The sequence below is a fragment of the Mirounga leonina genome, unplaced genomic scaffold, assembly GCF_011800145.1.
Source record: "Mirounga leonina isolate KUSES-001 unplaced genomic scaffold, KU_Mleo_1.0 Mir_126, whole genome shotgun sequence".
Taxonomy (NCBI): Eukaryota; Metazoa; Chordata; class Mammalia; order Carnivora; family Phocidae; genus Mirounga; species Mirounga leonina.
The window spans coordinates 16,136,678-16,161,734 of NW_023270314.1; the positions used below are offsets into that span (position 1 = coordinate 16,136,678).

Sequence of the window (25,057 nt, forward strand, 5' to 3'; positions counted from 1 at the left end):
CTCTCTCTGTCAAATAAAATCTTAAAAAAAAAAAAAAAAATCCAATTTAAATCTTCCTTTCACTGGAAATCCCATTCTATGACAGTGCATTTGTCCCATGTCCAGCAGATCATAAACCACCAGTCATGCTCACTGGAAACATCAGGACAATCTAATTCATTTGTTTCTATGATAAATGCTTTTAACCCTCAGAAAGCACTGCCTGCCACTATTAGTTTATAAGGACCCTGTGCTTCTCTACATTATGCTCAAAAGGGCAAACATTAAGGGTCAAAACCTCAAAGGCCTGCAGAGGCCAGACAGGCAAGAGAAATGGAATAGTCCAATGTAAGAAAACTGGGAGTTGAATGACTATGGCAAAGTGGAATTCAAATACCCCAGCTCTTCCCTTCATGAGGCAATGCAGGGTTAGCATCGCCAGACTTGCTCATTTTCAACAGGCCAAAAACGTGGGAGCCAAACCAAACAGGTCTGTGGGCTGCCAGTTTTGACCTTGTGTAGAACACATTATTTTCCTAGAGTTCAGAGACTGTTTCCAAGTAAAACAGCAGGAGAATACACACACACACACACACACAAATTGGAAGTCACTAGATGTACAAACTGTAGATCTATTAGGATCCAGTAAACTGCATCAGGCAAGTATTTTGTGATGCCTCGCCAAAACCCCAAGCTCAAAAACACCTCCAGAAGAGCAATAGCTTTCCTTTGGAAAGGCTCATCTGTGAGACTTTACACAGTGACTGAAGCCTTAATCACATGGTTGCATCTTAAACACATGTGTGAATAAGGGCTGGTTTGGTTCTGCTAGAAAGAATGGAAGACAGAAAGCTGCAAGGGATTTTGACCAAACTAGACTGGTCTAGAAACATATCACTGTTTGTTAACAGAGTCAAATATATGTTCACAGAGTTCATAACATCCCATGAGATTATAAAATAAAAGAGGGTATCAAAGTGCATTCTGGTAATTCATTTCCTCAGGATGAATTATTGTTATTGTTTTCTTTTTTCTGTCCCACATTCCTTCCTTTCAGGAATTGTCTCTAGAAATACATATTTCTGGTGGAGCTGTCAGTCAAAGGGCTCTATGCATGAGCACAATATCTAAGCTGATCCATGAAAGAATCCCATTTCTTGCATGTAATGGCTGGTCTGGAAGTATGCATGATTGAAGTAAGGCCAATAAAGGATCCTAGTTCAGAGATAAGGGCCCTGGGATGGGGTGAGATGGCAAGTTATAGGGACCATGTAGTTTGGGCTATCCCAGTATAAGGGAAAACAACTACCAACTGACATGTGAAGATAAAACTTCAAAATGATGGAAAGAGAGATTCCTGATAATATCATCAGAATACAGATTCCATCATGCCCGAGGCTATGCAAACATTGACCAGTAAGTAAACTTTTTAACTTGAGTTTAGTTTGATTTGGGTTCCTGTAGGTGATGACTGAGAGCCTTAGAAACATTTGTGGTTCATATTTTAAGGAGAATGTGGATCCAATTAAATTAATTTCAGAAACAGGCAGCTGAAATGTATGACTGCTTTCTGGCTCAACATATATTTATAATTCACATTTTATGTTCTATCTACCTAAAGCCACTAATATCAGCAAATAAAGTTTTCTATTCTCATTCAAGTACTATTTTAAAATAGGATTTCTGTACTAATTGGATCAGTAATGCCATGTTTAGTACCAAAAATCTAAAGAATACAAAAAAGCAAAGAAATTACTAATTTCAGAAGTTAGGATTAAATTAACATGTCAGTCAAGTTTTATTTCCACACTATTGTGTATTCTTGGACACATATGTTGAATTTGATCATTTATGGGAACTATTTTCAGTATGAATTACAAATTTAAAAATAAAATGTGTGTTTACATGTGTATGTAGTAAATCCCTGGTAAAGGATTCATCTCTGGTAGAATACAGAATCTTTGGATTTATCTTCGACAAGGGGTATTTTAGGAACCATGATTTAGCTGAAAACGTATGATGAAGAGATTGCATTTGGAATGTTAAATATGCCTAGGTCATGTGACAGTGTCTTCCAGTATACGTTAGAATTCAGATGACTTGCGGGGCAGAAAGCATGCTCACCTCCTCATTCTCGATTTTGAGCGTGGCCAGTCGGGACTGCAGCTGCTGGTACCTGAGCATGAGCTCGGCCTGGACCGGCTGCTGGGCACTGACCTGACACACCTGGGGGAATCAGAAACCACAATTACAACAGGGCCATCAAGCTGGCCTCCAGAGGCACGGGTTTCCTACTTAGATGCTGCATGAGTCACACGGATCCCCTCAAGATTCCAATGACATCTTTACTTTTAATAGCCGCCTCAAAGCTTCAGTGTTAAATACGAACACGCTACATAAGGGTCAAGGGCAGAATGCAGCTGCATGGCCTGGATACGACGAGGAAGACAGCAGCTGCAGGAAGCTTCGCTGCATCTAAGAACGGGCCAGTTGCTGGAGAGGGAGCTCTGATGCTGAGGTCTCACTGGTGGAATTAGGGATGATTAAGGGGCAGAGGGCAGAGTGCAAAGGAAGGCCCACATGAACCACACAGGCAAAAGTAGGGGAGACAGGAGAGCCTACTAGCTGCAGTCAGATAGGTGACCAGGGTAGGTTACTAACCCTCAGCTTCCTTCTCTGTGAAATGGGGATACTAAGATTTCCTACACTGTGGGGTCCTTGTGGGGATGAAGTGAGTTCATGTACAGAAAGCACTTAGAACACTGCCTGGCACAGAGGAAAGACTCAGAAAATGTAACTATTGGCATCTTTCAACCATGGCTTGCCTTCCCAATATCAGCCAAATCATGTGATTCACCATGAATGTGAAGAGGCCACTTCTTGTAACCTGATCTCAATTACGGTTAAGGTCAAAATTAGAGCCTTTTAATTATGTTATATTAAAAGTGCACCAGAAACAAAGTTTCTTTTCATGTTCCTTGTCATAGAAATGCTCTCGGCAGATGGAGGTTTCCTTTTATGGAGTCCCCAAAACATCACCGAGATTATTGCTCCCTGGCAGAACTTGCTATAAAAAGGGGGCAACAGACGCATTTTATTAAAAATAATAGTAAAAAAAAAAAAAAAAAGGGAAAAATTACTAACCCAACTGAAGTCACTCATCTGTGATATTTTATCATTCTATGTTTGACATATCCGTAACTGAAAAATTATAGCAGTAATCATTTGGTTTTGGAAACATAACTCTGTGTGGGATAAGCCACCTGTCTCTCAAATTCATGTGCTATTGGCATAAAAACCGCTTACCATTTCTAATGGAGTAATTTACTCTATCAGATCAAGCAAATATAAAATTGGGTTAGAAATACAGCAGGCACACACATATCTTATAAATCTTAACACTAGATGTCTCAGAAAAAAGTATGACATTAAAGAAATCTGTCATTGGTATTGTATCTATTTTTAAAAACATACTGTCACCACAATAAGGTAACATTGAATTTTTAATCTATGAGTATTGTTTTGCACAGCTGGAAGACCAAGTGCCATATAGTGTGCTCATTAATTGGTTCTTCTTGTTTTCCCGGCCGCAGACGATAAAATACACCACTGCAACTCGTACACAGCTTAGATGGATTTTCTTCCTTGGGCAAAACAGGATAGAAAGCTAAATTCATATAAAGAACCTAAGATATATCATTTCTAAGGCTCACTTTACCAGTTTGGAGACAATGTGAGTCTTAAAAAATGTTCTGCATTTTCCCCCCTCTCTCCCATGCTCCTGTCATTTACAATTATTTTTCTTTATTGGGATCTTTAAATGAAGATTACAAGAAGTCTTCAGAGAGATTCTGTTGGGCCAGCAAAATGTTTCATTTTGAATTTAAATTTGAATGTCTAGAGGTGGAGGAAGGACTAACTATCCTGAGACAGCGTAGTGCTTACAACCGAGTTTGTACATAGGTTTGGCCTCTGTAGGCATCTGAGCTCTCCACCCTTGCTTTAAGAGGTGGTTGTGGCTGGGGGCAGGGCGGGCGAAGGTGGTAGTGGCTGATCTTAGGATGTAACTAGCTAAGATCCCAAACAAAGGCAGGAGAGAGAACACTACTGGGAATTCTGACAACTCTTAGGTTATAGCAGGTGAAGAGTAACTAATACAATGAAAAGACAATTCATTGGTTTTAAAACAATCAATTACTGACCTCATCACCCATGTGAGACTGAAACTCAAACTTCATTGGTGGACAGAATGCAGCAGGGTACATCTCCATGAATCTCTGCTTATCACTCCTGGGCTCCAAATTGTCAACTGCATTCTCAATAATGTCCAAGCCTTCATGTCTGGAAGTTTCAAGATTATACTCTGCAGACAGATATGTTCTCAGGGCCCTGTTCAGACTTGCATGGTAGCCAAGATCACAGCACTTAAAAAAATAAAAGAATACCATATAAAAATTAACTCAAATTGGATCAAAGAGCTATATGTGACAGCAACAACTATAAAATTCTTAGAAGAAAACATAGGAGTAAACCTTCATTATCTTGCACTAGGCACTGATTTCTTGGATAAGGCAAAAGTACAAGCAACAAAAGAAAAAATAAATTAGATTTCATCAAATTTGAAGACTTGTGCTTCAAGGGCACTATCAAGCAAAACGAATACCCACAGAATGGGACATTTTTTGCACATCACGTATCTAATTTTAAAAATTTGTATTTAGAATAAAGAAATCCTACAACTCAATAATGAAAAGACAACTAGCCCACCTAAAAAATGAGCAATTGGACAGACATTTCTCAAAAAACATACACAAATGGTCAACAAGCACACGAAATGATGCTCAACATCATTAGTCATCAGGGAAATGCAAAACAAAACCACAATGAGATACCACTTCACACCCAGTAGTATGGTTATAATAAAAAAGATAATAGGCATTGGGAAGAATGTAGAGAAACTGGAATCTTTTATATGCTGCTGATGGGAATGTAAAATATTGCAGCCTCCTTGGAAAAGTCTCGCAGTTCATCAGAGAGTGAAACAGAGAGTTAACATATGACTTGGCAGTTCCATTCCTAGTTATACAAGAAAAATAAAAACAAATTTTCACACAAAAAAACTGTACATGAATATCTGCAGCAGCATTATTACTAATAGCTGAAAAGTGGAAACAATCCGAATGTCCAACTAATAAATAAACAAAATGAAACATTATCCAGTCACAACAAAGAAGGAAGTGCTGATACATGCTACAACATGTAGGATCAACCTTGAAACATTATGTTAACTGAAAGAAACCACACCTTGTAGGATTCCATTTATGGGAAATGTGCAGAATAGGTAAATCTACAGAGATAGAAGGTAAATTAGTGGTTGCTAGGGGATGGAGGAACTGGGGGGTGGTGGCTAAGGGCTGTAGGACTTCTTTTTGGGGTAATGAAAATATTCTGTAATAGATCATGGTGATGGCTACACAACTTTGAATATACTAAAAGCCAATTATAGATTTTTAATGAATGAACTATATGGTACGTGAACAGTATCTCAAGAAAGCTGTTAAAATATAAAAGCAGCAAAACCAAATACTGAAAGGAAATAATGAAAAAACAGTATTTAAATTTCTTCATGCTTACTGATACTATGATTTATTGAAATCCTTGTAGGACATAAACATACTAACTGTAATCTGGATTTTTACAATTTACTGACGACTCCATAATAATCTGTACTCTTTCAGAAGTGAGAAGAACAGGTTTGAATCTGCCAAAAAAGTTCAGGACCTAGAATAAAATTTGTAAATAAGAAATGACTGCCAAAGTCCTTTTAGTGGAGATAGAATTTTGGGATTCTTAAATCTTCATCATTACCTTTAATTTGTATTTGCATTTATTTTTTCATGTTGCATTTTAAGAAATATAATTGAAAAAATATAACTCTGGATATTGGTCAGTTATAAATTACTGAAAGAATTTTAAATTTATACATAGAAGCAATATAAATCTCTTAAAGAGGAAGTGGTCTAGAAAGGTACAAAACCAGGTCATCCCTATATTGTTCCAATGCAATTCAATCAATTCAATTTGATTCAATTCAACCCACTAATTGGCCATCTATTAGGTGCATGGAAATTTGCTAGGCTCCAGGAATATGAAGATTGGAATACAGTAAAACATAATCTTCATTCTCAAGGAATCTGCATTTAGGTTGTTCATTACTTTGCTACTAAGAGAGTAGTAGAGGGGCACAAAGGAAGTAACCTCTGTAAAAGGATGCATCCACCAAGATATGAACCATCAGACTGACCTTTATGAAGGCACAGATTCAATCACTGACCTGTCCTTAGAAATGTTAACATATTTAATTCTACCCTCACCCTCCAATTTCAGAATTATTAAATTTGGGATTTTTCTATAGAGATATTCTAAAATCTTGCTATTCGAAGTATGGTCTGTAGACCATCAGCATCACCTGGAGCTTGCCAGAAATGCAGAATCTTGGGCCTCAGCCCTGACCTGCTGAATTAGAATCTGAAGCTTAAAAAAAAAAAATCCAGGGGCGCCTGGGTGGCTCAGTCGTTAAGCGTCTGCCTTCGGCTCAGGTCATGATCCCAGGGTCCTGGGATCGAGCCCCGCATCGGCCTCCCTGCTCTGCGGGAAGCCTGCTTCTCCCTCTCCCACTCCCCCTGTCAAATAAATAAATAAAATCTTAAAAAAAAAAAAAATCCATAGGTGATATTATATGCACACTGAAGTTTGAGAAGCACTGCACTAAAACATTGATTAAAAAAAGGTCCCATAACCCTGTCCACTGGGAGTGCTGTTTCTCCAAGCGGGCAAGAGAATCAACTTGAGTAAATATTACTTGATTTAAAAAAGCAGAAAGAAGCTGCCATATCACAATTACAAATATAAGCAAAACAAGTGTGAAATGCAGCAGTCTCATCACTGGTACATTTTCAGTGGAATCAGCTGCACTCAAATATAGAGAATAATTTCCAGCTAATTAAAAAATTCTAGTCTCAGATGAGAAAAGTCTTCTTTTATTTCATTTGCTCCTCGAAATTCAGAAAGGTTCTGTGTAGCCATTTTATACACATCAGAGGGACCGAAAAATTATTCTTTCAGTAATACCTCATCTTGTGCGAACATGAATTGGTAAAGGAAATGGGCCTCATTTCTTTGAAATGTACTAGTGCTTCAAAACACCCAACTATTTTGAAAGAAGACCAATTCGGCTTGATTATAATGAAGCAGATCACATAAGCTGCTTTATTTTATGAGTACTGGTTCCCAGTGGGAGTTAACAGAAAATTGACACTGAGGAAAGAAACAACCTAGAGAAAATGCTCCCCTCTAAACCAAGTCTCTTTTCAGCTCAGAAAGGTTTGAAAGAGAGGAAGAACAAAGGAAAAAGAGGAAGAAAAATAAAGAAATTCAACCCCAACTACCTAATTGAAGTAGAGTTCGGAAAAATACATGTTTAAGTTTTTATTATTCCCAGACTTAAACAGTTTGCTCCTCAAATTTCTAAGAGTTGCATCTTTGGGGAGGAAATGTCAAAATTACAACAGTATTGTGCATGCCACTCAGTTCACCCAGGTGGATTTGGAAGCACTAGACCTAGTAAGGTAGCCGGCTTTCATTGGTGGTTTCCTAATATGCTGGGGAGAAGTATGCATGTGGCTTCTTATCCAATCCAGAGGAACCCCTAGGTGTCTTCTGGACTTTGAATGCTATACCTCATGTGGAGGTTTCTGTGATGAGCTTGATGGACAATTTCCTTCTCTGATCCCTACGGAGCTTAACAGTCTGTAAAGTCACTTAATTAGCATGATTCTGTTACTTCTGATATGCAGTGTTTTCTAAGCTCTAGGTTTTTCAAGCGTCCTTTAAAAGAAACATGAATAAAATTCTTATTCTAGGTCTCCTGAGACAGCAAGACCAGTCACAGAATCGCCTTTTTTTCTAAACTGGATGCTAAAATGACACTGGATATGTTAAGATTCACGATACTTGGTTAAAAGGCCTAAAGTAATTCTATGGAGGTTATGAATTATTAAAGACACTATGAAAGACCAGCTTCTGCACAGAGTTGAGTTATAACCCAAGTGCATTTAATGATGAAAATACATAAGAAACCAGTAAGATATTTTATGAAAACAAACAGTACTGTTCTGATGGATGAAAAACTGAATGGATACATAAAATCATGAATTAAAACTGGGGAAGGAAAGAGCATTGGAAGTAGAAGGGTATTTTTTGGTTTTGTTTTATTTTTTAATATTCTAACAGCTGCCAAAATATATCCCACTAGGTATTACTAGTCTAAATCGTAAGCCACAGTAAGCTAACTTCTTTAGGCAAAAGGGTTGCAAATAGTTTCAAAAATAAAGATGAAATTCAGGTTTTGAGGACTGTCACAAATACTTTGATTTGTTCCAAAGGCTGAGAGGCCAGCTGAAATATACTTGGTGGTTATACAGTCATGTATAAATGGATCACAGCTATTCAGGAAGATAACTTGTTTATTTGTTTGCATAAACTCTTACGACATAAGAAGTCCTATTGGGTAGAAGGCTGGTCCTAGATGGGAGTGAAGATAATGGAACTCCAATGGAAACAAGTCCCACACACGTGTTTTCAGAATAGTAATAGCCAATGTCATTTGCAGGGCAGGCCCAGAAGTGGCTGGAGGGCAGCCCCAAGCTTCTATGTGACTGCAGAATTAAACAGTTTTCATGAGAACGGAGAGGGAAGGAAGTCTTCTGCAGAAGTAGTCCACCTTAACCTCATCATTCCTGCCTCCATCGGAAAGGCTTCCATGATCTTTGCCCTGGGTTCCATCTCTGGCTTCTCATTAATAAGCTTTGGCTTTGACCATTCCAGAGTCAAGGACATTGGGTAAAGACTTGGCCTACCCCTTGTTTTGAGTCTTTCTACAATAGTGCAACCTGAGCAAACAACTGCAAAAACAGCTTTCACATAACTTTGGGTAGGCTTTCCAAGGACCAGAAATAGGTAAGTTCACAGCTTTTGCTGCAAACGAAGAAAGTTGATGTCTTCTGAATAAATTATCTTTGTCCCTTACTATTTTCCTCTCTAGCTATTCAGTGTTTCACCTCAGAAACCACAAACTTGTTTTGTGAGAGATGGGCATCTCATGGGACTGAACAGGATGTTTAAAATTCTACAGGCATCTTTTACACACATGCTCTCATGTCTGGGTTCCTGATAGTCCATAAAGAGCTGACAATTTAATTCTCGCTGCTACTTTAATAACCACGGCCAAACATTTAGCAAAACTTGTTCTGAGTTTCTTTTGTTCAACAAAAAGGCCAAAATGGTACACTGAAATGGATACAAAGTAGGAAACAGGAGGAGAACGGAGGTTGCATACGCCTGAGCCAATGAGTAGGACCAATAATCATTTGTGGCCTAATGCAGCTCCCACTCCCATAGGCAATCATTTCTCTCAGAGAAGCTGCCACCAGATGCATTTTTCCCCAGGCCAAATCTCTATAACTACCCTGAATCAAATCACAAAGGAGGAGAGAGAAGAAATAAAGTAAGCCCAAACAAACAGGTCTTAACAAACAGGCTGGTAAATGCCATGGAGAAGATAGAAAAACAGGGAGTGCTGGGGAAAGGGTGTTGTTCTTTTTTATAGGGCAGCTGAGTGCAACATGAATGAAAAGAAGGACTCTATCTGGCAAAGCTCTAGAAGAGTGTTCTAGACAAAAAGTAGAAAGGCCCAAGGCAAGGGTCTGGGGAACAGAAAGGCCAATGTAGCTGAAGCATGGTAACTAGGAGGAAGCTGAAGAAGATGACACTGAGTGGCAGGTGGTCGCCAGTTCACGTGGGTCTTGGTGAAGAGTTTAGATTTTATTCTAAAGACAATGGGAGACCTTTGGAGAGTTTTAAACAGGGATCAGCAGGTCTAGTTTATCTTTTTTAATACACTGGCTGCTTGGGAAGAGAATGGATTACTGATTAGAAGGTCTTAGAAGTTGGGTGCCATCTCAGAAAGCTAAGTGCAGGCAGGAGATGAAGAGCTTTGTCTAGGAGACAGTGCAAGCAGTAAGAAACAGCAGGTTTGGGATATTCAGGAGACACAGATGACAGGATTGGCTGATGCATTTATATGTGGGAAATGCAAGAACTGGGTTTTCGGTTTGCACAAATGGGTGGAAAGGTGTGCCACTTAGGTGCAAAAAATGGTTAAGAAAAAGTTGTTATGTGTGTGAAGAATGAGGACAATGATAGGGGCAAATGGGTATAAAAAGTTGAGTGTATGACATGTTCAAGATACCTATTAGACATCAGAGTAGAGATGTCCAGTAGGCAGTTGGGACATACAAATCTGAAGTCCTGGATGTTGATCAAGGCTGCTGATAAAAATCTAGGAGCCATCATGTGGTATTCAAGGCAAGGGACCAGGAGGTAGAAAGCCAAGGAACATGCCGTAGGTGACTTTCAACATTCGGAGGTCTGGCCAAGATGGAACACTGAGCACTGGAGACCGAGAGCAGCCTATGCTGCACGTGGAAAACAGCAGTTTCTTTTAACAAAAGCCCACGGCATCTCCACTGGAAGGAACTTTTAAAGCCATCTACTTCAGTCATCCAACTCATTTCAGTTTTTAAATACGCCTTCAATCACAAAGGGATAAAAACATAAATCAGTTTACATGATAACTACACTATCCTAAGCCATTTACTATGATCTCTCTATCATCTTCCTAATAAGGGTTCAGGCCTAATGGGGACCACAGTATTACAATTTGGCAGGTTTTCATGGATAAATCTAAATACCATTATGTATGGGGCTAAGTCAAACTAATTAAGAAAAATCTGAACTCTGAATAAGTTGCTTTTTAATTAAACACATGTCTCTAGAGACAAAAGGATAAGGCTAAAAGCTTTAGGACAGCTGATTACTTAGATAGAGTGAACACGGCATGGAGTATATGATGTAATCTAATTTCAATTTCATTCTGTATAAATGGCTAATAAAATACATGACAGATATCTTCACCAAGAAAATGAGCTGCAGGGCGCCTGGGTGGCTCAGTTGGTTAAGTGACTGCCTTCGGCTCAGGTCATGATCCTGGAGTCCCGGGATCGAGTCCCACATCGGGCTCCCTGCTCAGCTGGGGGTCTGCTTCTCCCTCTGCCCTCTTCCCTCTCGTGCCCTCTGTCTCTCATTCTCTCTCTCTCAAATAAATAAATAAAATCTTAAAAAAAAAAAAAAAGGGGCGCCTGGGTGGCTCAGTTGGTTAAGCGACTGCCTTCGGCTCAGGTCATGATCCTGGAGTCCCGGGATGAGTCCCGCATCGGGCTCCCTGCTCGGCAGGGAGTCTGCTTCTCCCTCTGACCCTCCTCCCTCTCATGCTCTCTGTCTCTCATTCTCTCTGTCTCAAATAAATAAATAAAATCTTTAAAAAAAAAAAAAAGAAAATGAGCTGCAGTAGGGGATTATTCTGTTGCCGTATTCTACAAAAGTTACAAAGATTATCCTTCAAACTCCAAAGTGACCTGCAAACTTACAGGGAGTGACTGGAAACCGTGAAACTGTACTAAAAGGATAACAAATACTTTATCATCACTGGGCAGATACTCTGGGACAAAGCACCAATGGAATTCGCTGTTGAGGACTTTGTTTCTCTGAATACCTTTTGAGGGTGGGTAGGTGTGGAACTGGACTGAAAGAGGCTACATTACCAGTTGTTTGAAGAATTCCAGATATACAGAATGCTGAATTTGACTGCACATCTAGGATTATGGGAAATAAGACTTGTACTGCCCTCTTAGCAAATTATAATCACTTGAAAATTTCAGCATTCAATTACAAATATTTGTTGCCTGCATGATTTTTCTTCTGGGTTGTAAAGCTTGTAATGCATCCTAATTCTGAATAGAATTATTTACAGCCTTTTTTGCACTTATTGTTGGAGATAGTAATGATTACAAATGTGAAACCTATGATTTATAAAACTACAATCGATTTTCCATTATAATTATGCCTTTATTCTCCCAAACCAATTACATTTCCTTTGGCCAATATTTGCAATATATTTCTTATTAATTTGTACTTATTCTTTTTTTAAAAGATTTATTTATTTGAGAGAAAGAGAGAGCGCACGAGCATGTGAGTGAGGGGAGGGGAAGAGGGAGAGAGAATTTTAAGCAAACTCCCCGCTGAGCTTGGAGCCGACTCAGGGCTTGATCCCACAACCCTGAGACCATGACCAAGCTGAAATCAAGAGTCTGACACTCAACCGACTGAGCCACCCAGGTGCCCCAAATTCGTATTTCTTCTTCAAGTGACATAATAAACATCCTTTTTTGTTGTGAAATTAACTCTCTGTCTCACATGATTTCAAACTAAGAGACTGTTACTCTACAAACTAAAATTTACCTTGGACCTTCTTCTACCTTATTAATTTGTATTCTAAAAAAGCATTTTGCTGCTGAGGTAAATTATAGCTCAGTTTTGAGTTCCGAATTAGTGTATTTCCGATTTCATAGGATCTAAACTCAAGAAGTTTCAGAATACCCCCAGTTTGTTGCAAGGGGCAAAAACTTAACTATATCATGGAGTAATCAGAGTCACATCACCCCAAGCTAGTGATCAATTTTAGCATCACTACTGGTGGGTTAAGACATAGCATCATCACCTATGGTGTAATCTGTTGCAAAGTGCTTAATTTGAACTCATCAAGCCTTTATATAATGTTCACTTTGTAGGAAATACAGGAAACAGAGAAACAGGCTAACTGACACAACAAAGAATAGAGACAAATTCAGAAGCTGAGATGTTCTGAAGAACTGTTCATGTCTCCTCAACAAGGGACTTTGTTAGATTTAAGAAAAAAAAAAAAGACTAATGGAACACATCACACAGATGCAATGTGTGATACTAAATTTGGTCTAGTCTAGACACACTAGCTGTGAAATGTTTTTTTGGGGGGTCATAAAAAGGAATATGGTCTGGCTATTAGAGGACTTAACAATGTTCTGAAATGGAAAGATGGGGGTCAATGATTGAAAAAAGTAGGTTAAAAAGCTGTGTAATATGATTTCATACTCTTCTGGTATAAAAATGTATATATACATGGACACAAAAAAAGTCTACATGTTAACAGTGATGATCTGGGGTGGTAAGAAGGTGATCATGTTATTTTTGCTTATAAATTTTTTCTAATTTTCTACAATATACCTGTACTAATTCTGTAATAATAAAAGACTAGTTTTAAAATACAAATTCTAGGGGCCTGGGTGGTTCAGTCAGTTAAACGTCTGCCTTCAGCTCAGGTCATGATCTCAGGGTCCTGGGATTGAGCCCCACGTTGGGCTCCATGCTCAGTAGGAGTCTGCTTCTTCCTCTCCCTCTGCCCGTCCCCCCACTCATGCTCATGCCTTCTCTCTCTCTCAAATAAAATCTTTTAAAAAATAAATAATAAAATACAAATTCTATGGAAAATTTGTATACTGTTTTTTTATACCAATAGATCCATTCATCATGGTCTAGCATAGGAAATTTATAAGAAAAGAGATAGATTATTGACATGAGTAGAAACCAAGGGAAACTGGAGGTGTATATAAAGAAGGTCTCAATTTGAGTTCTTACTTATATTGCTTTGATTCAGTCAAGACACATTTAGTATCTTCCATGTCATTTCACATATAAAACGTTAAGCATTAAAAACGTTATCTTGACTTTTTCTCATTAGAGAAATAACAACTCTTCCAATAATTATTAGATAGCTCACTATAAAAGTGATTTTGCTAAATAAGCTCACAAAACATAAAGGATTCTAGATGCCTTTGCATAATAATCAGTCTTTCTTTTTCACAAGGAAGGGTCAAGCTTAATGGTTTTTAGGATCACCACTATATATGCAAATTACATTCCTACAAAATAAGCAGCCATTTTAGAAGGTACACATTCACACTCTGACTGCCTTCAAAGTGAGTCAATGAATGCATAATTTTCACTAAGAGAGGATTCAATTTCAGTTGACTATGACAACAAACCCATTTCTTTTAAAATTCATAATGAAGTTGTATTATCTGAGAATTACTCCCATTTTATTTTTTTATTTTTTATTTTTTTAAAGATTTTATTTATTTGAGAGAGAGAATGAGATAGAGAGAGAGCATGAGAGGGGGGAGGGTCAGAGAGAGAAGCAGACTCCCCGCTGAGCAGGAAGCCCGATGCGGGACTCCAGGATCATGACCTGAGCTGAAGGCAGTCGCTTAACCAACTGAGCCACCCAAGCGCCCCTGAGAATTACTCCCATTTTAAATGTAAGGCTGATCTTTTAAAAGTCCACCCTTTCTTAAAATTGAAAATTACTTGATATATTTAACCATTACTTATTTACATCAGAGTTAATTAGATTTGGAGGTTAAGAAGTCTGAGTATGAAGCCTACCACTTACTAGCTGTGTGACCTTCGACAAGCTATCCAGCCTACATAAGCCTCGGTTTTTTGCTCTATAAAGTGTAGAAAATACTGTTTACCTCACATGGTTTCCAACGATTTCATGAGATTACGCTTGGACACCTGCCTGTCACATAGTAAGAGCTCAATAAATACCTATGACAATGAAGATGACTCTCCTGAAGTGCTAAGCCTGTCCTATGGGTGCCATTAATATTGAGGATGCTACTGTCCTTTCCACAACAGGCATCTCAGTCTTACCACACATGACAGAACCACTGCTCCCTGCCCTTTGACCCACATCTCCCCATGGTCCCCACCCCTGTAAAAGGCACCACTGTTAACCTAGTTACTCAGGACCTGAGCTGAGGAGTCCATTTATCCCTCTTTTCATCTACTATATCAAATTCCTATTCAGTGTATTTTGAATCCAACCAACCACTTCCCACAAGTCTCTTGCTGTCACGCCAGTCCAAATCAACACTGTCTCTAGCCTGGACAATTGCAAAAGACTGTTTTCACTCTCATCACCTCCCTCGGTCTGTTTTCCACCCAGATGCCAGAGTGAGTCTCTAAAATGTAAACACGTGATGTCACTTCCTTGAGTAAAATCCTCTAGTGGCTTTCCACCACACTTAGGACACAATCTAAACCCCTTTCCCTGTCCAAAAGACCCTAAGTAATGTGGCTTCTGCCTACATTCTCTTTCAGAACCTTCCTCCTCACTGACTCTGCTCTGGCCATACTGGCCTCCTGCTTTGCTACTTTTTGAGCATCTTGAGCTTACCAAACACGCCACTGCCTCCATACCCCGAGCCTTGCCAGTCCTTCTGTACGCGGGATTCCTTCCCCATCTAGGCATGTGGCTCTCCAGCTCATTTTCCTGCTCAAACAGCAGGCTTTTCCTGAATGTCATCAAAGGAAGCACACCCATAGTGCTTTTACTTTTATTTATAGCATGATCACTACTATATAATGTGTGTGTGTATATGTAAATATGTATATGAGCGGACGCCTCAAATAGTACATAAACTCCTTGAAGACTAGAACTTTGTTTTGTTCACTGCTGGATCCCCATTGTCAAAATTAGTGCTTGGTACCTTGCAGGTGGTAAAAAAAAAAAAAAAAAAAAAACCTTTTCGATACATGGAGACTTTTTCTTGTGTTAAACTGGCTTAGGTCTAGCCAAGTACTCCAAAAATAAGCCCCAAACCAAAAAATAAGCAAGTGGAGTAGTTATAGAGAATTAGTTCTATATTCCATACACTTTGCAGAATCCCTACAAATATAAGTTTGAAAACAGGGGTCATAAAAATTGTTCATTTTTATTCAAAAAATTGAGCAGTCTAGCAGGAAAAATTCCTTTCATTCATCAGAGTGCTAAAAGAAAATTAATTACTCGATTAAAATACTGATAAGAAAGGAAGAGAAAAAAGTTTTCCTGGGTTTTATTTATTAAAGGGTTCTGTATAAAGAAATTATGATAGTATGAGATAAAAATAGTTTTAGACTCAAAAAGGCACATCAGAGTGTTAATAAACCAAAAAATAATTTCCTTACTTAACAATTCTTTTGCAAAAGTCCCAAACTGTGGCTCTAATATAGCTAAATTCATGAGACATTCACCACAAAAATAAAGTTGCTTTAACCTACTGTGTATCTAAATTATGATACTATGAGCCACAGGAAAAAAATTTTTATCATATCTTAAAACTTTTTAATTCAATCAATACAAAGCAGCACATGAGTAAATTTCCAGCAGATAACTCTCTGAACCTCTACCACTTCTCTGTGCTTTTCTAACAACACAATGCTCTTTTTCTTTTATTTGCAGAGATGGACATTTTTGGACTGGGATTTCTGTTTCACCTGTGCGGTCTCCTACAGTGCTGGAGGTTTTCTGAATGAAAGAATGATCAGAGGGTTAAAGCCGGGGAGTCATTGCAGTAATCACTCATGGATTTAATAGTACACATATATACTGGAAGAGTTTTGGTTTTTTTTTTTGAAGATTTTTATTTATTTGAGCAAGAGCGAGAGAGAGAACGTGTGCACACATGTGCGTGCAGAAGTGGGGGCTAGGGGGGAGGGGAAGGGGGCAGAGGGAGAAGCAGGCTCCCTGTTAAGCAGGAAGCCTGACACAGGGCTCCATCCCAGGACCCTGAGATCATGACCTAGAGCCAAAGGCAGACGCTTAATCGACTGAGCCACCCAGGTGCTCCTATACTTGTAGAATTCTAAATGAGCCCAAATACTGCTTTTGATAGCATATTCTCAGAGAGAAAGTACAGCGTTAGATAAATTTATAAACGTGGTTTAAGTCCACTCTACTTTGCTTACAGTATTTACCACAACTAGGAACAAAGCTATCATGTCTGCAGTCATTTACTTAACATCTGTCTGTTCCACTTTGCATTCCTGAAGGTTAAGATCTGTATATGCTTGGGGGTGGGGGGATGGGTGAAATAGATGATGGGGATTAAGGAGGGCACTTGTGATAGCAGTGGGTGATGTATAGAACTATTGAATCACTATATTTTACTCCTGAAACTCATATAACACTGTTATGTTAACTAACTGGCGTTAAAATACAAACTGAAAAAAAAAGAACTGTATCTGCGTCTCATAGCCTGAGCACCTCACAATAGTAAGGCCCAAGAAATGTACTTTGAACCAATGAATGTAGTTAGGGCTGTGCAGCCGCATAATTTAAAAATGACTGGGTCTCCTTCCTCGCTGAGTTTCCCAGGCACTCATAGCTTCACAGAACCTAATAATTTGCTTTTCATTCGTTTTAGGATACACACTTTTTCATATGCATCTTATAATCGATAGTGTGTATCATGTATAGTTTAATTGGCAGTTTTTCCTTCTGAGTATTACATAAAATAACATTGGTTTGAGAAATGATGGTGTTTTCGAATCAATGAAATGTAGTTATTGCTAATTACCTCTTAATATGGAAAATATAGGGGCGCCTGGCTGGCTCAGTTGGAAAAGTGAGTGACTCTTGACCTTGGGGTCATTAGTTTGAGCCCCACATTGGGTGTAGAGATCATTAAAAAAAAATAAGTTAGGGGCGCCTGGGTGGCTCAGTTGGTTAAGCATCTGCCTTCGGCTCAGGTCATGATCCCAAGGTCCTGGGATCGAGCCCCGCATCAGGCTCCCTGCTCAGCCAGGAGCCTGCTTCTCTCTCTGCTCCTCTCCCCAGCTCGTGCTCTCTCTCTGTCTGAAATAAATAAGATCTTTAACAAACAAAAAAAACCCAAAAAAGTTAAAAAAATTTAAAAATATATGGAAAATATAAAAATTTCAAGTACTTACGTCAATTAAATCTGAAAGATCATGAATATAATACTTGAAAACTGAGGCATTGGTTGCTTCAAGGGTTAGGAGATACTCATTCCGTGCCTTAATCGATTTTAGCTTATTTTCTGAATACTTTGCTTGTCTCTGGAAATGAAGATGATCCAGGTATTGAGAAAGACAACAAAGTCATTTAGTCAGAGAAACATACATGACTTTCTACTAATTCAAACAATGGATTCTACATATGCCAATGACCTTAGAAGTTCTCTGAGAAAAGTACATTATGAATCTGATTTAAGTAACTAAAAGTACCCAGCAATGTATTTGGGCTTCAGGCCCAACTGCAAGGAAACCTCTTTGTGAATATTCAAGTTCTCCATGCTGTGTATTGAGTACTTTGCATTCAACACTAAATAATGTCCAGCTGTTAGTCCATGATTTTTATGTTTCTTAAATGTTTTTCATTCCCGTGGGAGGAAATGCGTGTCATTTCACAATAATTTACAATGTGCGTCTATCAGTTATTCCATCAGTGTTCTTAGTATTGTCACCTGAAGTGAGGACAGAAAGGCTCTGTGATGTTTTTTACTTACTTTTTCTTTCATTTTTTCAATTTTCTTTACAGAGCTTCGCCGCTGATGTCTCTCTTCCAGTCTGATATGAAAGACCGGATCACCAGACCTTCCGATTTGCTTTTCTTCTTGTTTCTCAGCCTCTTTCAGCTTGCTCTCTGCACTGATGCTCTCTGCATGATACATATGGTATGTTTTCATCACCTGTGAAAATGTGACCCAAATTGTTACAAGATGCCTGTCTGTAGTGAATGGAAGCCCTTATGTGAGGAATGTGTTAAAAATATCACCTTCCAACTGGCAGGGGGAGAGCCAGATTGTTAGTCAAATAGATGAATTATGGACTATTGCTTCTATGTAAAGCAAAGAGAAATATGCAAATTCACCTGCCAGGAAGAGGCACTTAGGGGACAGGCTTTGATGAAAAAATGATTTAGAGTCTTATGCATGCTTTCAGTGCACTTGAAGATTTCCCTTAAGCTTAAAAGTGTTCTCTAAAATCTCTGCATTATTAATCTGCAGAATAAACCACTACTCATGGATAAACTTTACCCCAGCTTTGGAATTCTAAAAAACTCCAAATTAGTACAGCTCTTACTAAAGAGGTTTGGTTTTTTTTTTTTGCATAAAATTTTAAGGGCTGAATAATATTTATATGACTGGGACATAGCTTGACTAATTTCCTATTGTTGAACATTTTAGGATATTTCAACTTTTTGCTTTATAAATGAAGCTGTGCTGAAACCCTTGATATACATCCTATCTTATTTCTTCCCTTAGAAATGCTACAATAAGGTGCATTTTAATGTATTTAGGAATATATAGAAAATAAAATTTTGTAATGTATCCTTTCCATGTGTGCTGTAAACTTACATAAAGAATTCTCAATTTAAAAATTTTAAAAATTATGGGACGCCTGGGTGGCTCAGTTGGTTAAGCAACTGCCTTCAGCTCAGGTCATGATCCCAGGGTCCTGGGATCGAGTACCGCATCGGGCTCCCTACTCTGCAGGGAGCCTGCTTCTCCCTCTCCCACTCCCCCTGCTTGTGTTCCCTCTCTCGCTGTGTCTCTCTCTGTCAAATAAATAAATAAAATCTTAAAAAAAAAAAATTTAAAAATTTAAAAATTTTAAATCCTTAAACATTTTGGTTATATTATTGTCACAGAAATATTTATGCACAAAATTATCACATTTCCTGTGGCACATTTTTAACAATTTTATTTTTATTATTTTTTAATTAAAAAATTAAAAAAATTTTATGGTACATTTTCAGAAGGAGAACTGCAGAGGTACACAATCTGCACAAACCTTTCGAGGTTTTTGACACACACTGCCAATTTAACATTCTGCTATTCTGAAAAAAACTTGATCTATATAGTTATTTCCCAAAGCATTTAGAAAACATGGATATTTCAATAAACATTTTTTCAAATAATAAATAAGTATATTTACTCTTATAGTATCTACCATATCTGTATATAGTCCCTGTACTCGTAGATACAGAGTAATGGTCACAGATTTTAAAAGATTTTACCTGAAAATCACAGTTTTCCAATATAATTTTCTTTCTTTCTTTTTTTTTTAAAGATTTTATTTATTTATTTGACAGAGAGAGACACAGCGAGAGCAGGATCACAAGCAGAGGGAGTGGGAGAGGGAGAAGCAGGCTTCCCGCTGAGCAGGGAGCCCAATGCGGGGCTCGATCCCAGGACCCTCGGATCATGTCCCGAGCCGAAGGCAGACGCTTAACCTACTGAGCCAGTAGGCGCCCCTCTAATATAATTTCAATCTGCTTTTATAAGCAGAGTCAGACATCTGGGCCATTTCTAAACCTTGTTTATTTTAAGCACAATTATACTGCTTAAAAAGACAACATAGGTAGGGTATGACTCCAATTCAAGAGACATATTAAGGAACAATCCAGAACTTAGCATCCAGTCATCAGTGGTGGCACTTTCCCATAAATTATGTTAAACCCTCATCCACATAAAATGGATTTTATTATTTCATTTATAAATAATCTATAAATTATTCAGAGCCAATTTTATAACTGAAATGTAGTTGTTTAGATGAGATTTAATGTAACATTTTGAAGTAAGGAACTTGATTTTTTTTCATTTCAAAAGATGAGTTTTAAAATAGTTTGGGGGGGCGCCTGGGTGGCTCAGTCGTTAAGCGTCTGCCTTCGGCTTGGGTCAAGATCCCAGGGTCCTGGGATCGAGCCCTGCATCGGGCTCCCTGCTCAGCGGGAAGCCTGCTTCTCCTTCTCCCACTCCCCCTGCTTGTGTTCCTGCTCTCACTGTGTCTCTCTCTGTCAAATAAATAAAATCTTTAAAAAAAAAAATAGTTTGGGAACTGGAAGCATTACTGGAATGTATTTATTTAGGTTGAAGCATATGAAATTGCTGTTTTGGTAGATTACACAAAAGGTAGAGAGTCAGCATGTTCTTAAGAATGGTTCAACTTGGGGTGCCTGGGTGGCTCAGTTGTTAAGCATCTGCCTTCGGCTCAGGTCGTGGTCCCAGGGTCCTGGGATTGAGCCCCGCATCGGGCTCCCTGCTCAGTGGGGAGCCTGCTTCTCCCTCTCCCACTCCCCCTGCTTGTGTTCCCTCTCTCACTGTGTCTCTGTCAAATAAAATCTTTAAAAAAAAAAAAAAAAAAGAATGGTTCAACTTAATACACATTCTCAAGGTGACTATTTGAGGTGTAAAATATGGGGTCAATGAAGAGCCTTTACTTATTTTCATAAAATCTGATGATGTCTTTCCTTCAAAATGTAAGCTAGCAAATTACATTAAAGGCACTGCTGAACAAGAACAAGGTAAGGGCGAAACTGCAAAGTCGTGGCAGCTTTTCCTGAGCTGTGTGTAATTGCAAAGTTATCGGTTTTTGGTAATTATCAAACCTGTCCAGGAGAAGTTTGGTTGGCTACCGCAGTTCAAAAGAAAAATAAAATAGCATTAAGCAGCAGCTGGGCAGCTGGGGAATGAAAAGGGAGTCACCCTACAGCTGGGCAAACAGTGAGGTCAATGAATCTACTACACACCTTGCATTTCTAGGCTTGGCTTGTTTGTACACCCTGCCTGAAGCAAACCCACATACCATTTGGGTCCTGGTTCCAGTTACATCTTTAAAAAAAGAGGGTGGAAAAAAACCCAACAAAAGAATAAGTCTCTCTCTCTCTCTCTCTCTCTCTCTCTCAGCTGTCTATATTCTTCTTGCTAATAGCCAAAGGAAGAAACGAGAACATGTGACTCCCATCATAGAGAGATGAAAAGGCATCCCAGACAGCCCTGGGTATCTGAGAATTCTTTTCTTTTAAATACACCCTGAAGAAAAGACCTGAACTCTTGCTTTATTTAGATGCTGAGGACCTGTGTAAGCAAGTAATCTGCACAAACTCAGCCTTATGAACTAAGGATACTGAGCTGGCTGCCAACATGGGTTTCTTATAAACTAGTCTAGGTTAAAAGGAAAACATTCTTGACCTAACACTAGCAAGAAAAGGGTGTAAATATCCCATCATAATGTGGTTTAGCACGATAGCTGAGGATTTTCTACCCAGTTCAATGGTAATTTCCAGAAGGAAATTTCTTTGTTCAGTTTTCCAATGTGACTAAGGGTTTCCACTATTTTCTAAAATGTTAACAATGACAATGAATGAATTTTAAAAGTTGAGGAGAAAAACACTAAAAGCTTTTTGAGAACTCTAATTGCAGATAATGAATGCAAGAACAAACTACATTATTTAAAACGTAAGCTGTTGACAGAAGTTAAATGTGTTTTGTATTTAAAATAAAATAACAGTTTTCTCTTTTTCAAAGAAGTATAAGCTTTTATTTTTTTAAAGGTGAATTTTGAATACATAATAGCTTCTCCATCAGCTTAATGCAAACACAATCATTTGCATACCAAATGACATGATAGGCATATATCCATTTAAATGTACTCCAATAACATATTTTCCTATTTGAATTCTTCTCTACTAAAACCTCATGCATAATTCTCCATTGAACACACTCAATTTATCTTTCCTACTCCATCTTTTCTTAACTGCAGAAGAATATAGCGAAATAGATTTCTTTGCAATTGTGAAATCCTATGCAAAAACTTTTGCACAGAAGCTGTTAATATTTTTTTCCTTACTGACAGACCCACATAATGTATCTGACACTACTCTTGTACTTTAAATCAAATTAAAATATCTATAGTAAATTTGAATATTTAGTGTCATGAAACCATTATGTATCTGAAAACTGTCCACATAGTTGAAGAAGATCAGTGTATTAAGGCTATACATTTTACTTTTTTAATGTTTTTTTTTTAATATTTTATTTATTTATTTATTTATTTATTACTTTTATTTTATTATGTTAGTCACCAACATTTTACTTTCTGACTACTGGCACAGAAGTTAGAAGGCATGATTCTAAGAATGGGTCTAGCAGTTACCAGGTGTGGGCAATTTATTTTACACTTCTGCTCACCTTACAAGGTCATTGTGGACATTCAATTGTGCATCCCTAGGTGTGTGTGCATGTAACAAACTTTACTGAGTACTTATTATATGTGTCTGAGTGTGTGTGTATATATATATAATGTATACCATCAATATATATGTGTAATATGTATATATTTAGCTAAAGAAGCATTATATAATGTTTACTATGTGCCAGACATCATTCTAAGTATTTTACAAATAATAGCTTATTTAGTCCTTCTAAAAAACTCTTATGGGGTATGTACCTTTATTCTTCCTATTATACGGATGTGACAAGAAGGGCCTTGAGAGGTGAACTAACTTGCCCAAGGTCACACAGCTGGTAACTGGCCGAACAACGGTTGAAACCTGGGCAGTATGGTTCCAGATTGGGTGTTTTAGACTGCTATGCTATAACCTTTGGAAACTCTAAAGCACTATACAAATGGAAGGCCTCTTTACCTGGGGGATATTAGCTACTCTTGGTTTATATTTAGGAATAGAGGGAAAGAGGGCTGAGAGATACTTATTCACTCACCATTTGCTTGGTATTTACCATCCATAAGGCAATGATGGGTGTAAAAATAGGAACTTGGTTTCCTACTTCTAAGAGCTTAAATTTTGGGAGATTAAAAAATGGGCCCTGGAGAGTCTGATGGACACAGATGAAGGGAGAGGACATTCAAGTTGGAGGAATAGTACCAGCAAAGGTATTTGGAGTAGGGGGAACACACAGGTATGGTAGGCATGCACAGACAACCACTTCAAGAAGGGGCTCCAGGGAAGGGATTGACCAGTGGATGGTTGGGTAACTGGGCTGGAGGATAAGACTGCAGAAGTTGTCATGGGCCAGATCAGGAGAGCCTTGAAACCTCAACCAGAAAGTTTTAAAAAATATATTCCATAGGGGTTCATGAATCCACAGAGGTGTAAACGGTATGGTCAAAGCAGTATCTTAGCAGCAATTTGATGAAGATATGCAGGAGGGTTTGGGGTGTGAAGTAACCTCATTTAGCATAAAACAGGAGGGAAGGGAAAGAAAGAGAATCCAGGATAACAGCCACAGGGCATTTTCCCTGTTCTTACTCTGTCTGACCTTTTCTTAGACTTGACACATCTCCTTCCGCCATGGAGTTCAGCACCCTCCCGGTCCGGTCCTAACACTGGCCCAGATAGCACTTTGTGCACTACTCTAAGTCAATCACTTGACGCTCCCTCCTCAGAATGTGTGCTTTCTGGCCTCTGGGGCCTTCTCCCAAGCCAAGCCCACTGCCTGCGACGTCCTCCCCGGGCACCTTGTCCTAACGTTTTGACTCATCCTTCAAGGCAAGTTCAGATTTCACCTACTGCTAAGTGTTCCCTGGCTCCCCAACCAGAGCTTCTGTGTTCTTCCAACTGCTGAGATCTTCTCGTTGACAGTACTCCAGACTCTCTGCACGTGTCATAGACACCTGTGTATTATCCAGTATCATGGACTGTCCTTAAGTTCAGTTAGGGCACCAGCAGGGTCTTGTGTACCCTTTGGATTCTTTTTTTTTTTTTTTTAAGATTTTATTTATTTATTTGACAGAGAAAGAGAGAGAGAGCACAAGCAGGCAGATGGCAGGCAGAGGGAGAGGGAGAAGCAGGCTCTCCGCTGAGCAGAGAGCTGGATGTGGGGCTCCATCCCAGGACCCCGGGATCATGACCTGAGCCGAAGGCAAACGCTTAACCGCCTGAGCCACGCAGGCGCCCCGACCCTTTGGATTCTTGATGCTGCCTTTAGACGGTGGGAGTAAAATAGGCATTTGGTGAGAAACAAATGAAGGGCAGGAGAACATTTTATAGTCAGCTTGTCCTTTCATACAGTCATTTAACTAATATTTACTAAATACCTAGTATGTGCCTGGCATTATTCTTCTCCCTCCCCAGCATCCAAAATAGCATTGCCAATAAAATACCTGGGATTGGACTAATGAGATGATAAATAGCTCTAAAGCACCGTGAGATACAGTTAGCATTGGAGTTCATGGCCCCTGAAAAAAGAAAGGTGTGGAGGCTGGGCTGAGAGGAAATGAAAAGCAGTATGTCAGTGACAATATTTCCTAATTCCATACATAGCTTGCTGGTTTACTAACTCCATCAATCACTAAAAGCTCTTCTGAGAAACTACATTTTTGGGGTTTCCTTAATTGTCAGCATCCTAAGATAAAGATCTCTTTTCTACAATCAGTACATGACAAGGCTCGAATTATAACTGAGTTTCTGCAAGTGCCAGACTACCACCAAGTT

The 25,057-nt window shown here is 38.7% G+C and overlaps 1 protein-coding gene and 1 long non-coding RNA gene across 7 annotated transcripts in view; one reads left to right on the plus strand and one right to left on the minus strand.

Annotated features, from left to right (window-relative positions):
• Positions 1 to 19,188, plus strand: part of LOC118008630 — a 37,301-nt gene extending 18,113 nt beyond the window's left edge. Inside the window, exons 5-6 of one of the 2 annotated variants that reach the window (XR_004678729.1) lie at positions 16,259 to 16,370; positions 18,359 to 19,188. This is a non-coding gene — a long non-coding RNA (uncharacterized LOC118008630). The remainder of the gene's footprint in view (positions 1 to 16,258; positions 16,371 to 18,358) is intronic. The other variant, XR_004678731.1, reaches the window with a different exon arrangement.
• SRGAP1 (SLIT-ROBO Rho GTPase activating protein 1) overlaps positions 1 to 25,057 on the minus strand; it is a 271,254-nt gene that overhangs the window by 68,880 nt on the left and 177,317 nt on the right. For all 5 annotated transcript variants that reach the window (XM_035002229.1, XM_035002228.1, XM_035002230.1 and 2 more), the window contains exons 5-8: positions 18,327 to 18,509; positions 17,749 to 17,877; positions 4,182 to 4,403; positions 2,104 to 2,205 (exon numbers count right to left, since the gene is read on the minus strand). In XM_035002229.1, the coding sequence (XP_034858120.1) occupies positions 2,104 to 2,205; positions 4,182 to 4,403; positions 17,749 to 17,877; positions 18,327 to 18,509 (636 nt within the window). The remainder of the gene's footprint in view (positions 1 to 2,103; positions 2,206 to 4,181; positions 4,404 to 17,748; positions 17,878 to 18,326; positions 18,510 to 25,057) is intronic.